Consider the following 15,825-nt stretch of genomic DNA (forward strand, 5'->3'; position numbering starts at 1 on the left):
TCCAAGAACCACCTCCATTCACTACTGTCGTGCTGACAACTCAAAGAACCACCTCTAGCAGAGACCATCCACCAAGACTAGCTCTAGGTACCATCGGTTAAAGTTAATAACCTACAGCATCTTAAAAGCATCACCTATAGTAATTTGTCATTAGTCCAAGTGTTTTTGTTATACTGCAAACCAGATAGACTTGTATATAAAATATTGAACAAAAAGTTGACAAACACCCAATTTTTTCTTATTTTAAATGTTTTTTAATAAAAAGATCCATCAGGCATTATGTCGTATGCGATACAACAACAATAACAACGTTGTTGGCTAATAGTTCAAAAGTTCAAACATTCTCGTTATATTTTAAAACAATTAAAAAACAAAACGATCTTAACAAATGCTAATTGCCAAAAGCACAATAAATTATTATGTTTGCAACAACGGCACATTTAATCTTTTAATTGCAAAAAGTAAACCATCAAAAGTGTAAAAAATATATAAAAATCGTAATATTAAACAAGTTCTTGAACGATATGATATATGTAAAAATAAAATCTCCACCTAGATAGATCTAAGTAAAATAAATTTAGAGCGTCGTGGTTTAATTTGGTAGATATTTATTTGTTAAACTTGTTCTAATAGTTTTTATTCGTCTAAATAAAAATTGTTTATTTTTTAATCAGATATTTTTCATCGGTCAATCAATCATTAGGGACGGTTTGGATGACACTAATTGAATGAGTTTATAACGTAATATAATTTATAATTCATATTCCACAAATTGCACATTTACATCTCCGTTTTGTCCCTCCATTTCTCATACATTTTAACACTATTATTTTTTTCTTTCGGTAAATTATGACTGCATTTCAACCTTCAAAACAACGCCTAGTCTTTAAAATCATCTATGTGAATGCAAATGGAATTAACTACAAACTAGAGGATCTAAATTGAATGTATTAAAAATATATATTACAAATAGAGAAATTATAAAAAATGACAAATTTGATAAAATATTTTAGCAAAATTTTAGATATTAATAAAAATTTATGGATTTATAAATTAAAAAATTTGTTATATATTTTAAATACTATTTAAAAATGTATTTACAAATAAATATTTAAATAAAAAAATTAGTACTTTTGAATTGGCTTTCCTCTCCTAGTGGGTTTTAGAACTGAATCAAAAGCCGATAGAGATAGCGATGGAGCCGCCGACTCCGACCAAGAGAGGAGACAGAGCCGATAATGGCGAAAGAGAGATCTGCATCTTCCTGGAAGCTCGAAACCAGGAAAAACACTGGTTACAAATTTCTCTACGAAATTGCACACCGTCAAATTTTCAAAAAGTTCTACGTACGATCGGCTCATTGACTCCCAATTTCGGTAGTCGTTCCACACAGTGGGGAAATTTCAAGTAAAGTAAAACAACTCTCTACACACCAATCATTTCCTCTCCATTTCCCCGAAATAAACCCTAACTCTTTTGATTCATCGTGGGTTCTTTTCCCCCTTTTTACAGTTTGATGTAATTGTTTAATTGAATGTGGGGACAACGAGATCAGTTTTGTCCATTTCATGTAATTTTTTTTGTCTCGCTTTCAAACATCTTTATGTTTTTTTCCCGTCTCCGTTCGTCGTTTTAATGTGGGTCGTGTCGTTCTCGAGGAAAATGGTTTACCCATTAATCTTCTGAGTATGGGTTTTTCAATCGACTGTGAATTTTCCCAGAAATTTGAAGGTAGTTTCAGCTACTTGATGTTTAGAGGCTGAACTTTTCTCTGTAATTTCTGTGCTTTTTCTTGATTAATCGGCCATGTTCTTTTATTTCTCATTCATAATTCACTCCCTAGTCATTGTCAGATAAGAACACGTAATGGGTAGTGGTTGATATTTTATTTGGATTGTTTCTTCTAATAGACAAAGGACATGGCCGTTTTTTTAGTTATCCAAAGCTTAGAGAATTTTCTACCAACTTTCCATGACAAAATCTAGGTAATGTCAGGCTCTTCTCTAGAGATGATGTTTGATGATCTCAATATTTATTTTACAATATAAAATTGACTTCGACTATTAACGCGTCTCTTCTGAAGTTGAATCGAAGCTTCCTCCTCCCTTCCGAAATCAATTTATTGTCAATGTCCATTTCCTTATAAATATTGATCTCGAGAGTAGTTCGTTGGAGATTGTGATTATCTTGAGTTAATTTCTCGGTATTTGATGGTACAGAAGAGGCCTTTTCATGTCTACCACGGTGGTGATTTTGGAACTTCGAATCAAGAGCCAAAACGAATGAATTTGTTTCAGAAGTGAGTTAGATATAGTTAGTCCAAGAACCATTGGTTTTCTGTACATAGTTTTTTTTTATGTTCTTACACGTGGCTTTCATTTGTGTTTCTGCAGTGCTGTTGGGGAGGATAGCCCGTTCGCTTTTCTTGAACCTCTGATTCGGAAAGTGGTAAGACAACGGGGCTTTTATGTTTGGTTATAATTGAACTGAATCAATTACATTTGATTTTAGAATTTACTTTGGCTACCTTGTTTCTTTTTAGCTTTTGCCTTTTAGGTTAGCAATTAAAATTACAGTCGTTTTAGATAAAAGGAAACTATGCTGGTGCCTCGATGGAAATCACTTTTGTTTTATTTATTTATTTATTATTATTATTATTATTATTTCAATATTTGGCTACAGATCATTGTGTCTTTTCTCTATTTTTTTTGTCTCCCATCAAGTTAAAGAGTTTTTTTTTAAAAACCTCCCTCGAGCACTTGAGATAGTGTAGGAAGTTGTACAAAGTTACGGGCCACCTAATCTCCAACACCACTTGAAAGTATAAATTTCAAATTTGGGGACAAGTAATTAACATCTATTTAACAAGTATAAATATATGGCGATGTGGCTTATACTGTCATGCTAAAATGTTCAGCAAGCTGCAGCCATAGTTAGTGGCAAACCTTTGATTTCGTTCTTCTTCTTTTATTCTCTTTGATTTATTTTTCTTTTTTGAGGAGGAAACATGAGAGCAAAACTTTGATTTCAGACGTTTGATATTCTATTCTATGTTTTCTGTGTTTTGGTTATTAGGTAAGAGAAGAGACTGAAGGTGCCATTTCCAAATTTTTCCCCTCATCTTCAAGGTATATTCTTTACGTCTTTAACCTGTCATTGCTCTATTTTTCCGATCAAACTCTTGTGATCTGTCTCTCCTCCTTTTAGTGCTTTTATCCTCTAAGTTTGTCTGCATCATGTCCAGGATTGCTCTTTTGATTTTCTGTCGACACGAGTGGTTTATCAATTAGTAAAATTCATTTGCGTTTGTTGACCAGCATTTTTTGATGTATGATAATTAACCAATCATTGTATTTGTTCTCTCTCCTTGTGCTCCATCTGATCTTAGTTTCCTTTTGGTTCTCCAGCAGCTCAGTTAGTGAATCTGAGACATCAGCAGCGGGATATAGTCTGCAGCTTCTGTTTGAAAGCAAATTGCCTGACAGAATATTCACTAACAATCCGCTGAAAGCTGAGGGCGGCAGACCGTTGAAAATTCAGCTATGCCATGCCAATTCCAAGACTATTGTGAAATCGGGTCCACTGTCATCGGCGAAGGTTGATATTGTTGTCATCTATGGATTATTTTCCAGTGATAGAGAGGACTGGACTGAGGAGAAGTTCAATGCCAACATTTTAAGTGAAAGAGATGGCAAAAGACCTTTATTAGCAGGACCTCAGAGTATCGTCTTGAAAAACGGGGTTGGATTAATCAATGATCTTAGCATCACTGATAATTCCAGCTGGATACCGAACAAGATGTTCATATTGGGAGCTAAAATTCAACAAAAGAATTCTGGAGAAGAAAGAGTTAAGCCAGCCATAAGCTGTCCTTTTTCTGTCAAAGACAGCCGTGGAGAGGGTAAGTTGTGATAACTCAACATTTAGAACGAACACCACTTTCTTCTTGTGCCTTATTGACCTATGATTTTTTCTGGGTACCAACTTCTGATAAATCATGGTTTTGTTTTACAGCTTAAAGCTTCTAACTGATTAGTTACTTTTCAGGGTATACAAAGCATTATCCTCCAAGCTTGCAAGATGAAGTATGGCGTTTGGAGAAAATACGAAAAGATGGTAAATTTCACGAACAGCTTTCTTCGCATGGAATTCTCACGGTCCATGACTTTCTCTTGTTGAATGAAACAAATCAACCCGAGTTGCGCCGTGTAAGATATTTTCTCTGGTTGTGACTGTTAACTATAGTTCTGCATCGTTTATGTTTAGTTGTTCCTTTTCATTTGTTTCCTTCATCCATCTGACTGATTCTGAAAAGAATAATCTCATAACTCACACTTTGTTTTTTGACGATGAAATTGCAGATACTTGAACGAATGTCAGATAAGATATGGCGAAAAGTTTTGGGTCATGCAAAAACTTGCATTATGGATGATTGCACGGTTCCTAGATGCTCACTTGGATGGAATGAGGTAATTATTCTGTTCAGCTCCATCTCAAAAATTGTCATGTTTCTACTAATTAGTAAATTATGACTTTATCTTCTGTATTGAAGGAGAAAAGCAAACATATGGAAAAAGGAATCATGATCTTTATCATCTTACAATAATGTTTCACTCTTCTAATATAAATATTTGATCTGGAACTTAGTACCTGTCATTTTCATCGCAGGGATTGGTTCGGCATCTGGATAAGCCAATATATCTGAACAGATTTGATGAGCAACCAACCCCTATACTGTCGTTGACTTACCAGGAAGCTGGTCCTTCGTCTATATCTTCAACTCTAGGATCGCAACCTCTGGGACCTGGCATCACACATTCACAAGGTATAATAGCTGTCATGAACGATATACATCATATTCTTTGTCCTTTCAGTGTTTGGTTTGATGATCTTCCTACCCCTCATAAATAATGTACACGACCAAAGTAAATTTTTCTCTTTTTTTTTTGGAAAGTAAATGACAACAAAAGGGGTCAAAGCCTTTAGTCCAAGCGGTTCTACATGCTTCTATCCATCTAATAGATTCTGTGCTTGAACCCTCGGTTTGATCTGGTTAGATTTCTTGGTTGTTCAGCCTTTCAGCATGGAAAATTCCTTACTTTAAGGTTCCCTAATTAGTTGCCTTGTGCCGTTTCCTTCTTGGTTATGACACATGATTGTATTAGTTAATGAGTCTCTGAGTGTAGACTATGTTTTGAGTTCAAGTATCTTCTTTCCCATGTCTTGTGCTACAGAATTTATAAATCTCTAATGCAAATCAATTCTATTTTCTGAGCAGAAAACCTGCAAATTTGTGCTCCAAATACTTACAACAGCGAAGATGATGGAGCACGACCTCCAATTTTCCAAATCTATAACAATCACATAAATCAAACTTTTCCTCAACAGCCTGATTACACTGAGGAAGAGTGTTCTTTTCTGCCACAATCTCCAGTTTACTTCACTCCAGCACCAAGCCAGCATGGATATGATTTGCTTCCTTCTTCGAGTTATGCAGCAGAGACTGGGGGGTGTAGCATTTTCCCTTATCCGGATCTCGGGGCCAATATCTTAAATGGAGCAGATTAAGTTTCAAGTTGTTCTATGAAAGTATATCAGTTGGATCTTCAAACCAGAAAGGCTAAGCCATTCCAATTGAGATACCATCTCGCTGTGCTTGGTTCTGGAAGTGTCTATTTGTGGTCTTAACGTCAAGTTACTACACACCCAAGGAGAAAAGTTTCTGCTAAATTTGCAGGTCGTTAATCTGTTTAAGATTTTTTCTTTCTTTCTTTCTTTTTGGTAGATACCTCTCATGTGTTTCCCTGCATTTTTTTTGCTTTCCCTTGGGGCCAATGTGTAGCAACTACCAAATAGTCTTTGTAAAGAGTCTGTCCTTCCTCGTTTTTATCTTTGTTTCAGCTTTGCAAGTTGTAATTGTTGTTAACTTACAATCAATTAGAAAGGAAAAGTTTTTTCTTTGCAATAAACGTGTTAAAGAATACAGGTTCCTACATCCAGCAGCCTAAGGTCGAGGGCTTGGATCACTATGCAATGATACAATGATGTTCTTGATTCAATTTATATAGCGTCATGGAGAACTAGCGTTCTCGAGTACTACGAAGACGGTCGTGTTTTCGAGTACTTGATGATTACCAGAGGAAAAGAAACTAACGGTAACTACATTATATATTTTTTGTTTCTAAATTATACATTTGGGGGGAAGATCTGAGTAAAGCATTGATTGGTAAGAAATTATAGTTATTCTTTTCAATTCTCCTCCTAAATGTATTGAAGGAAAGAAACAATACCAAAAGATAATGAAATCCAATCTTTTGTTGTTCGAGACATTGAGTTGAGTTGTGAAGTTTGAAATTAAAGTGTTGGAGTTATGAAGTATGTATTTGAAGTGTAGAGTTGGTTGTGTGGAGTTATAGGTAAGAAAAAGAGAGAAAGAATAGATAATGAAGTTCCCATGTAAACGTGTGAAGTTTGCTATCGAACACTATTGGAATTAATAAAGTTGAACCATTTTTTTAGATAAAAAAGTGGAGTTAAATTATCTAACACTTATCTTTTTTTTAAGTGGGTTTGCTAAAGGAGCTTTGGATATATGAGTATTCGGACACTTTATGTGCACCTCTACTAATCTCATGAACCAGAATATTAATTCCTAGGTATAGGTGGTCACTATGGATTGAGCATACGACCTCTTAACCATTTATCAAGATTTGGTCTCTTTTTTTCCTTTTCATTATGTTCAATAAGTAAACACGTTCTCTTTTGTAAGGGAGACATTTTATTACTTTGCTATCATGCTTACTAAAGTTATGTTATTGTATATATGAAGGACTGACTTGAACAAATAATTGCATAGATATGATGTCATGGTTGCTCACACGTTCCACGGTGATGAAGTTGCTTGCTTATCCACCTCTAATTGTCATACACTAGAGGACTTTTTGACATTGTCAAGGGTGGAGATGTCAAGATAATCAAACATCGGGGACAATTAGTTTTGCTCGATGATTTTCTCAATCATGCAACGCGTCCGAGTTTGAGCACGGTACACTCATTTTGTTATTTGGGTACTTTTCCTTTCATGTTAACAGAGCCTATTCTCTTATAGCCTATTTTTCTCCGGGGCTTAGACATTGATTGGGGTTTGATCCACAACATTGTTGAATATTCTTATAACCTCTTTTGGTAACTATTTAATATTTTAAAAAAATTAAATCTATTTCTTTTTTATATTTTACAATGATTTACATCTTTATTAAATACGATAGTTGAATTCATAGTCAAATTCGAAAACAAATATAATTTTTTAAAATTATCTTTTTTACTTTTCAAATTTTAACTTAGTTTTTCATACCATCGATAGTATATAAACAATAAAGAAATTAAAATTCGAGGTGAAACTAGTGTTCTTTTTTTAAATTTAATCTTATAAAGCGAAAAATAAAATAGTTAACAAACAGGACTTAAGGATACCGAAACTTTTTAAGGATGCTTCTATTACTAAAAATGAATTCTAAAGTGTTTTCCATTAAAAAGATGAAAATCATAGTAAATAAGTGGTGAGCAGATAGACACCGTTTCAAAAAGACCAAATATCTCTCAATTCTCTCTACTACTTTGTTTATCTCTTCCTTAGTTTCCTAAAAGGACAAAAATGTAAATTCATAATTCTCACCTTTCTCATTCCCTAAGAGAGTGGCACCATGGTAAATAATGTAAAACTCAAGTGGCAAATTAATACGTCTCAAAATATCTAACCCAAAGTATTCGATTGCCATCGCCAGTGGAAGGGGAAAAATATTATGAAGATAAATAAATAAATAAAGAAAGAAAAAAGAGAAATCTCTCGAACTTTCCTTGTACATATCATCTGCAAGATATTTTCATCTCTCTCTTTCTCTTCTTTTCTCTTTCTACCGTCAATTCGCCCTTCCGTATTCACCACACGCCAATCCTTGAAAAACCCAACGCAACCAACTCTCAAATTCTTCTTCTTCTTCTTTTTCTTCTTCTTCTTCTTCTTCAACTCCGCAACGCTGTTATGGTGATCTGAAAGTCGTTTTTCAGTTCTATTTTTCGGTCTTCTGGTTGTGTTTCAAGCTGATTCAAGTTTTTGATGGATCGGGGAGGAGGATCCGACGGCGGGGCTTGTTATTACACTATTCTCGGTATTCGTAAGGATGCATCTCTCTCTGATATCCGTACTGCCTATCGCAAGCTTGCTCTGGTATAGAATTTGAATTCTGTTTTTTTTTTTTTTTTGTTGGTTTGATTTGAGAGTGAATTTATGAAATCTGAACTGTTTTGTAAAGAAATGGCATCCGGACCGGTGGATGCGGAATCCGGCGGTGGCTGGAGAAGCGAAACGGCAATTTCAATTAGTACAAGAAGCGTATTCAGGTGAGATCATCGGTTATTCCGGTCCTAATCCCTGTCAATTTGGTAAACGCCGTTGAATTCCCCGTTAATGTTTATAGGAAAATGGCACTAACGCGCGTTAGGTTGCTCCGTCTGCCTCCTCCTCTCTCACAGTTCTCTCCGATCAGACGAAGAGGTCCGTTTACGACGCCGGGCTTTACGATCCGACGGAAGAAGACGATGAGGTTCGTATAGTTTTTTTTTTTTTTTTTTTTTAGTTTTTATTTTCAAATATTATTTAATTATTTTTCCTTTTTTTTCCTCCTCCTGCTTTGGCAATGGGTTTAGATATTTTCGGAATGTTATTATTGCATCCACGAAAAAGACGACGTCGTTTTCATCATTCTCTATTAATATCTTTTTATTCATTTATTTAATTAATCTTTTTAGCCGTCGTGATTATTATTCATCATTTCTCTTTGCGTTCAAAAGCTGTCATCCAATGGCGTCTTTCAGACTTACTTTTTTCTCCCCTTCCTTCCTTACATAGTTTTTATAGAATTATTTTCTATTTTGATAAAACTATATTAGAACAAATTGCAAAAACCATCCCTTAAATTTTCAATTTTAATAACCAAGTCATTAAATAATTAAAATCGGATCAAATTGGACCTTCAAAATATTTTGTAGGTTCAATTTTATGATAATGGGTCCTAACTTCTAGAATTGTTGTAAACTCGAGGATTAAGTTTTAACATTTGTAATTGTTTAGGATTAATTTTTATAATTGGAAGGTTGGGTTTGTGTAATTACCATTTTGTTTTTTTTTTCAAATTATTTTTAAAAAATAGTCTTCAGCTTTCCTATTTCTTTTAAAAGTTACTCAATATACTTTAAAAAAGTGGCAATATTACAAAATTTTGGTACACAACCACCCAGTCTAAAATTTTCCATTCTTGTTTGAAATTTCAAAGGATTTGTATTTTAAGTAGTTTTGAAACTATGGAAGTATTGCAAGGTGTATATTTGTTAACAAATGAGAAAGTTCGAGAATATTTGTTATAATATAGCATTTTGTAAATATTCATATTCTTTTAAAAGGGCCCTTTAATGTGTTATTTGAAGATTCAATTTTGTTCAGAAATTATTTTACTCCAAGGTGCTTTATAAAAAGGAAGTGATAGTATTGATGCTTGTCAATTAAAGGTGAGAATTTAGTGGTATTTCTCTTGATTTTGCCTTTTAAAACTAGTCCTACCATTTCCAAAAAAATGAAGAAAGTTATATTTACTAAGAAACGATTTTTTTAAAAAATACCAAATAAGATAATAACCAAAAATGGTAGCCCGGTTGTTTCTACAAAATAAAAATGATTTTGTAACAATTTAATCATACAATTTATTTTCTAAAGTAGAAAAAGTGAATCAATTTTTATTATTTTATGATGTCAATTTAGTCCCTCTTTTGTTTACTTCCATTTCTTCAATTTTTCTTTTAATCTTCATTACGAAAGCACTTAACCCAATAAGTAAGAGAGGTTTTTATATGTTCGTATAATTTTTGAGTTAAATGTATAATTGGAAGATAGCTAGGAATTTAAAAACATTTGTTAGATATAGATTATGAAATACATAAATCTATATGTGGAATGACTATTATTATAAGTTTAATCTTTCGAATTAAAAAACCCAAACAATCATAGAAACTGAAAAAAAAAAAATAGAACCACTGAAATCCAATGAAAATGTATGGAAGTGAGAATATTCAAATCTCAATTTCCTTCCCATATGATAAAGAACTTCTTAGGAGTGGATCTTGTCTTCTTTAGTTTTGGAGATCGAGGCATCGTAGCGACCGCGGTCGATGCTCATCGTCTTGCGCGTGTAGCGTTTGCTTTTGGTATTCATTGGGCCGTTTCTTTTCATCTCCCCTTCTCTAGAGAAGCCTCTAGGGGCTCTTGGGACCTAAAAGAGTTTATATTTTACAAATACTTTAAAGAATTAATAAATGATACAAAAAAAAGGTATAATAAATTTTTCTATATTTTTGAGGGAAAAAAAATGCTCTGTCCTTTCTCTCTGTGGTGCAGGAATTTTGCGATTTCATGCAAGAGATGATCACGATGATGAACAACGTCAAACCGGAGGTAAAACAATCCCAACCGTTCAAATTTTCCTGGCAAATTAAACTCAACCATCCATTGTCTTTTATTGACCTCACAAATGTCCTTTTGGTTTCTGAAGGGTGACAGCTTCGAGGACCTCCAGAGGATGTTTATGGAAATGGTCGGTTCAGATGGCGTGGGAATGTTCAACATGAACGACAATCCAACGGCCTCGAAGAGGCCACGTCCCAACGGCTCCAGATCTAGCGCGCCCAAACGTAGCTCCTCTCGCCGCTAAGATCTTTTTATTTTCCATTGGACAATGACGAAAATATCCTTAGCTGACGTGGAAAATTTCCTGGGTTTGTGAAGGGCAATTCGGTAGGTTTTTAATTTAATGTAATTTAGAGCAAGGTCAAGGGGCTTTATTGTCTTTTCCTTGCTAGGGAATCTTTGCTTTTTCTTTCTATTTTATTATATTAATAATAATTATATAAGCTCATCCCTCTTCTCTGATTGGCTTTCAACCTCATTTTCTGCTTCCACGGCATCTTATTTACGTGGAAAATGTGTTTTCTTGTTTTGTTACGTAGGATTGAATAATATTTTTGTCCTTTTTTTTTTTACGTGAATTTGATGTTATTTTATCATATCAAACAAAGACAGAGAGATTTGAATTTCAAATATCATGATCACTGAAACATTATTTGATCCTTTTAAAACTGATTTCTTTTTCTTTATTTCAAATTATTATATTTGCATTTTTCTTCGTTCTAAAAGAACATCTTATATTGTCTCTTTATTTTTAAGTAGTAACCACTGTTACGAGTTTTTTTCCCTTCATTTTATGGAATCCTACCTAAATTGAATATTTTAAATTATATTTTTGGAGTGAAAGAGATAAAATGTACGGATGAAAAATGAAAATTTGGAATGATGGGAAAATAAATTTATTTTTTAAAGTAAGTTCTTAAAATCGAAAAATCAGTCGATTCAATTTCGTGTGGTTTGAGTTCAAGTGAACGATTTTCTTTTGTATAAATATGGTATCTAATTATAAATCTGATCTCAAATTTTTCGAATTCAAAATATCAAATTATCTATCTTTATTATTAATAATATATATAAAAAAATAAGGAAAATCATTAAGATTTGTATTTATTAGATATCTAAATATAGTATATGATTGATTATATTAAGTAATGTTATAATGAAAATTATTTCATAATTATTTTTTTTGTTGATTTTATTCAAAAATCCTTCATTTTGTTCGATCTCTCTCACTTTTGGTCCCTCCTTCCGTCCATTTTTCTCTTATTCCGTGAGCATATGAAAAATATATAATATTATGTAATTCATGTTTTGAAAAGTTTTTAGGGTATATGAAAAATATATAATATATTATGTACTTTTCGATCAATAAATTAGAGAACATGAGAAAATATATAACATATTATTATGAAAAGTATATAGTATATTATGTAGGTATATGAAAAATATAAAACGTGAGAATGGAAATATGAAAAAATGAGTTGAAAGAGATCTTTATTGTGTTGCAAGTGAAATTGAATAAAATCAATTTGTATAAATTATTTATTATAATATTACCATATTAAAATTATTTTTTTAATAAATGATATTCTCATATTAAATACAAATATAAATCAATTTATTTAATAAATATGATATAATTTAATTATGATATTATATTATATGTATTTTCGAAAATCAAATTTATTTATAATTGATGTAAAGGTTAAAATAAATTTAATAAATATGAAATTTTAATTAAAAAAGTAAATGAAATTTTGAGATATTTGTGTAAAATCATTTATAAAGTAGATGATTTATCTAAATATTTCTTTTCTTTTTCTTCATTAAGCTATTTCAATGGTTCGAAAAAACCAACTCGAATTTGCTAATAACTTTTGGAATGCTTGTGTTTTTTTTGTCACTTATGACACAATTATATATACATAAATTTATTTTTGTTTGATTTGATTTTATTATTTTTTTATAGTCTCCAACAACTCTAAAATCGTTTAACATTTTCTTAGAACAAAAGAGTTATATAAGTAAACCAACCAAATCCAAACAAAATGTTTCGACGTTGGATCGAGTAATCGATTGAGTCTTGTATTATTTATTTATGGATGAAATTGGAGCTTATTGCTCCAGCCAATTAATCACTTTAATAATCCATAGTATCATCTTACCATTCTTATCCTACAAACTTATCCATTTCATTTAATTGATTTACTTATTTTATCTTTACATACTTGTTCCTCGTCGTTAATATATAAAATTAAATTAAATATTCAAATAAAGTATCTTTTTTCTAGTCGAGTCAATCTCTAAGAAGTGTATTTGAGTAATCTATTTTAAGTTTTTATATTTTATTTTAGTACGACGTACGAGTGTGAGTTTTCCTTTTACTCCCATATGTGGAAGATGTGTTTGGTTTAACTTTTCAATAGTTTAATTTTGAAAGGAAAAAAAAATCATGTTATTAAAGATTGGAATGTTTTGCTATTCGAAAAAAGTGAGTTTGTGAAAAATTAGTTTGAGTGTTCAATGGTTAATCCCTAATTTGTATAATTTTTAAGATCATCAAAATGTGCTCACTAATTCTCTACATCTTACTCTCATTGTGTTGTAGCTACCATCACCCTCTATCGATGAAACTTTCAACAACCTACACCAGCGATCTATTCTTGTTAATACCTTCGATAACCACCATAGGCAACCAACTTCAACGGTTACCTCCAACAACCACCATTACCAACTCTAGTGACAAACCATCCCAAACGATCAACTCCAACAACAATCATTATTTTAAATTATCAGTTCGTAATATTTTATGGTTGTCACTCACTTTTAGTATATAAACAAATTGAACACACTTTTATATAGAAACATTTTTTAAAAAAATTGATGCCATATACACCAATGCTTTTATTAAAGTGTTTAAATACAAATGATTTTTCTTAAAAAAAATTGTCTGGTAAATCCAAATAGGCCCTACATCATATTTAATCTCAGAGAGGTTGGTTTATAAAATAGGCTTTGGCCATGTTTGAGTCTAAGAGTGGAGTGGTGCATTATAATAGCTCACTCACTCTTTTTTGGGTTAAGATTAGTTTTAGTTGAGGATTTGGATTAGGATTTCAAATAACTCACACTCTTGCTATTCTTCAACCTTAAATGGTGTTTGTTTCGAGGGGTTATTATAATGAATTTTCGGAAAACTTTTTTTTTTCTAAGTTATTCCAAACATGCTTTCGGTGTAATTATAATAATATATACTTTTTTAAAATACACTTTCTCATTTTTCTATTTGTTTCTTTTAGTTTATTTATTTATTTATTATAATTAGATTATCTTTTAAAAATTACTTCCCTTCAATTTCTTGTTTAAAATTAATGTTTCTTTCCTTTTGATAGATAGTACTTGTATGTATATAATGCTAAATATATATAAAAGAAACTTCACATACATAATATGTATATATGAAGAACTGGAAAAAATAAGTAAGGTTACATTTTAGGCTTTATGCGTAAAAATTCCTAATTTAGTTTAATAACTTAAAATTTTTTTTTTGGGTCAATTTAACTGGCTTGAGTACTTGGAATTTTCTCTTAAATGTAAATGTTAGAATGTTGAAAAAAGTTTAGTGGTCAAATAAAAGCAAATATTTAAATTTTACGACATTTTTATTTTTCGAATATAATTATATAAAAAAATTATAAATTTTCAATATTTAATTTAAGATTAAAATAATAGTTTGTTTACGTTTGAGACTAGCATATAATGATAAAATAAAAGATCACAATTTTTTTCAAATTACTTGAAAGAGACGAGAGTCTATGAAATTTTATTTCAAAACCTAGTAAAGAAAAACATCATCAAATTAATAAACAAATTAGTTAGAGAACTGTAGGGTAAAAATTGATCACTTTTCGGTATAATGATAAAGATGAATAGAAACAATCTAGAAGAAAAAAAAGAAAAGGAAAAACGATCGCTTGTATAATAAAGAATAATAATACACAAAATCATATGTGGTCTAAATATTCTATTTTACTTTACATACGGTTGTAATTCAAATTGTGACATCGGCACAAACTAAATTACACTCCAAACATATATTATGACTACATAACAATTTGTTTAACTTGTAGACTACAATAACCGCATACTAAGCCCACTATGCGTCCCAATCTCCCTATCTATGTAAATTTTTTTTTCAAACAAATACCTCCATAGAGAGTTCAAAGAGTACTTATGTGTGTAATGCAAGTGAATGCGTACAAAATGTTATTGTCTATTTGGACTGTTATTTCGAACCTTTATGGGACGTAAAGGGTAAGAAGTGAGTTATTACAGTTGTGGGTTATTACAGTTAAGTTATAATAATTTGTGTTTGGGGTGTGAATTTTTTTAATTGGAAAAAAAGATAGTACACACTATAGCAAATAATAAATAAACGATGAATGTCAAAGAGTAAAAACCATAGCAAATAGTAAATACTGTAGCAAACGAGAGACTTTGAAATAGTGCTTGCTTTACTTTAGCTAATTGAGTATTTTTAAATAGTACTTACCGTAGCTGAAGGTGATTATTATAGTTTTGTATAACCGTCATCCCAAATGTCGCCTTAGTCTTGATGGCTTTGTTGTTTCTTTCACTCTTGACATAATCTTGTTATTTACAATAAGCTCAATAAAACATGCTCATTCCAAATTTATCCAAAAAAGTTTCAAGCACGTGCGTGAATGTCATTTCATATTTGCGTGTGTAGTTGAATGACAAGTTTAGTCTCTTTACTTCTAAATTTTATTATTATTTGGTTTCTTAACTTTTAAAGATGTTTAATTCGATACAAATTGTAACTATTTTATTTGTAACTTTTTATTTTGTGCTAAGAATTTATCACCTATTGAAAATTTTATTTTTATATAATAAAAATTTCAACATTTCCATGTTGTATCTAATATATATCTTTGAATTTAAAAAAAAAAATGTTAATAGGTCATATTCTTATTAGGTAAAAATGAAATTTTTTGACTATTTATCGAATACATTTTAGACCAAGTAGTCACAAATAGATCATGACCTGACCAAATATCTATCTAGCTATGTTTCGTTAGTTACATTACATTTTTAATGCTAAGTAAACAATATAATAATAAAATGTAGGTTATTTGAGTGCTCGAAGTAAATAAATCAGATGTGAGACTAACCAAATCATAAAGACTAATTTGAAGTTACTATATTTAAACTAGACATTTAAAATCATACGAAATTGAATTAAAACTAACTCAAAATGATACAGACTAAATTAAAACATTTAAAAGACTGCG

The 15,825-nt window shown here is 31.3% G+C and overlaps 2 protein-coding genes across 7 annotated transcripts; both read left to right on the forward strand.

The window, feature by feature from the left end:
- Nucleotides 1-1,152: 1,152 nt before the first annotated feature.
- On the forward strand, nt 1,153-5,969 carry LOC103494415 (calmodulin-binding protein 60 B-like). Of its 6 annotated transcripts, none has more exons than XM_008455575.3 (9): nt 1,153-1,570; nt 2,220-2,299; nt 2,394-2,448; nt 3,076-3,128; nt 3,408-3,901; nt 4,048-4,208; nt 4,362-4,469; nt 4,669-4,825; nt 5,279-5,969. In XM_008455575.3, exons 1-9 carry the CDS (start codon nt 1,535-1,537, stop codon nt 5,566-5,568), a joined length of 1,434 nt encoding a protein of 477 aa, XP_008453797.2. In that variant the 5' UTR covers nt 1,153-1,534; the 3' UTR covers nt 5,569-5,969. The 6 variants fall into 6 exon arrangements, with proteins under 6 accessions (XP_008453797.2, XP_016902564.2, XP_008453812.2 ...); XM_017047075.2 differs by having other exon boundaries at nt 1,153-1,407; nt 2,223-2,299; XM_008455590.3 differs by having other exon boundaries at nt 1,154-1,407.
- Nucleotides 5,970-7,798: 1,829 nt separating this feature from the next.
- Nucleotides 7,799-10,973, forward strand: LOC103494448 (uncharacterized). Its single transcript, XM_008455626.3, has 5 exons — nt 7,799-8,227; nt 8,313-8,400; nt 8,533-8,603; nt 10,448-10,504; nt 10,602-10,973. The coding sequence occupies exons 1-5, from the start codon at nt 8,117-8,119 to the stop codon at nt 10,758-10,760; spliced, it is 486 nt and encodes a 161-aa protein (XP_008453848.1). The 5' UTR covers nt 7,799-8,116; the 3' UTR covers nt 10,761-10,973.
- Nucleotides 10,974-15,825: the final 4,852 nt, after the last annotated feature.

The sequence above is a fragment of the Cucumis melo genome, chromosome 5 (assembly GCF_025177605.1).
Source record: "Cucumis melo cultivar AY chromosome 5, USDA_Cmelo_AY_1.0, whole genome shotgun sequence".
Classification (NCBI taxonomy): domain Eukaryota; kingdom Viridiplantae; phylum Streptophyta; class Magnoliopsida; order Cucurbitales; family Cucurbitaceae; genus Cucumis; species Cucumis melo.

Coding starts and splice junctions, on each gene's coding strand:
- LOC103494415 (XM_008455575.3), top strand. CDS start 1,535: ATGTGGGGACAACGAGATCAGTTTTGTCCATTTCAT. Junction 2,300..2,393: donor CGAATGAATTTGTTTCAGAA/GTGAGTTAGATA, acceptor GTGTTTCTGCAG/TGCTGTTGGGGAGGATAGCC. Junction 2,449..3,075: donor AACCTCTGATTCGGAAAGTG/GTAAGACAACGG, acceptor TTTGGTTATTAG/GTAAGAGAAGAGACTGAAGG.
- LOC103494448 (XM_008455626.3), top strand. CDS start 8,117: ATGGATCGGGGAGGAGGATCCGACGGCGGGGCTTGTTATTACACTATT. Junction 8,604..10,447: donor CGACGGAAGAAGACGATGAG/GTTCGTATAGTT, acceptor TCTGTGGTGCAG/GAATTTTGCGATTTCATGCA. Junction 10,505..10,601: donor TGAACAACGTCAAACCGGAG/GTAAAACAATCC, acceptor TGGTTTCTGAAG/GGTGACAGCTTCGAGGACCT.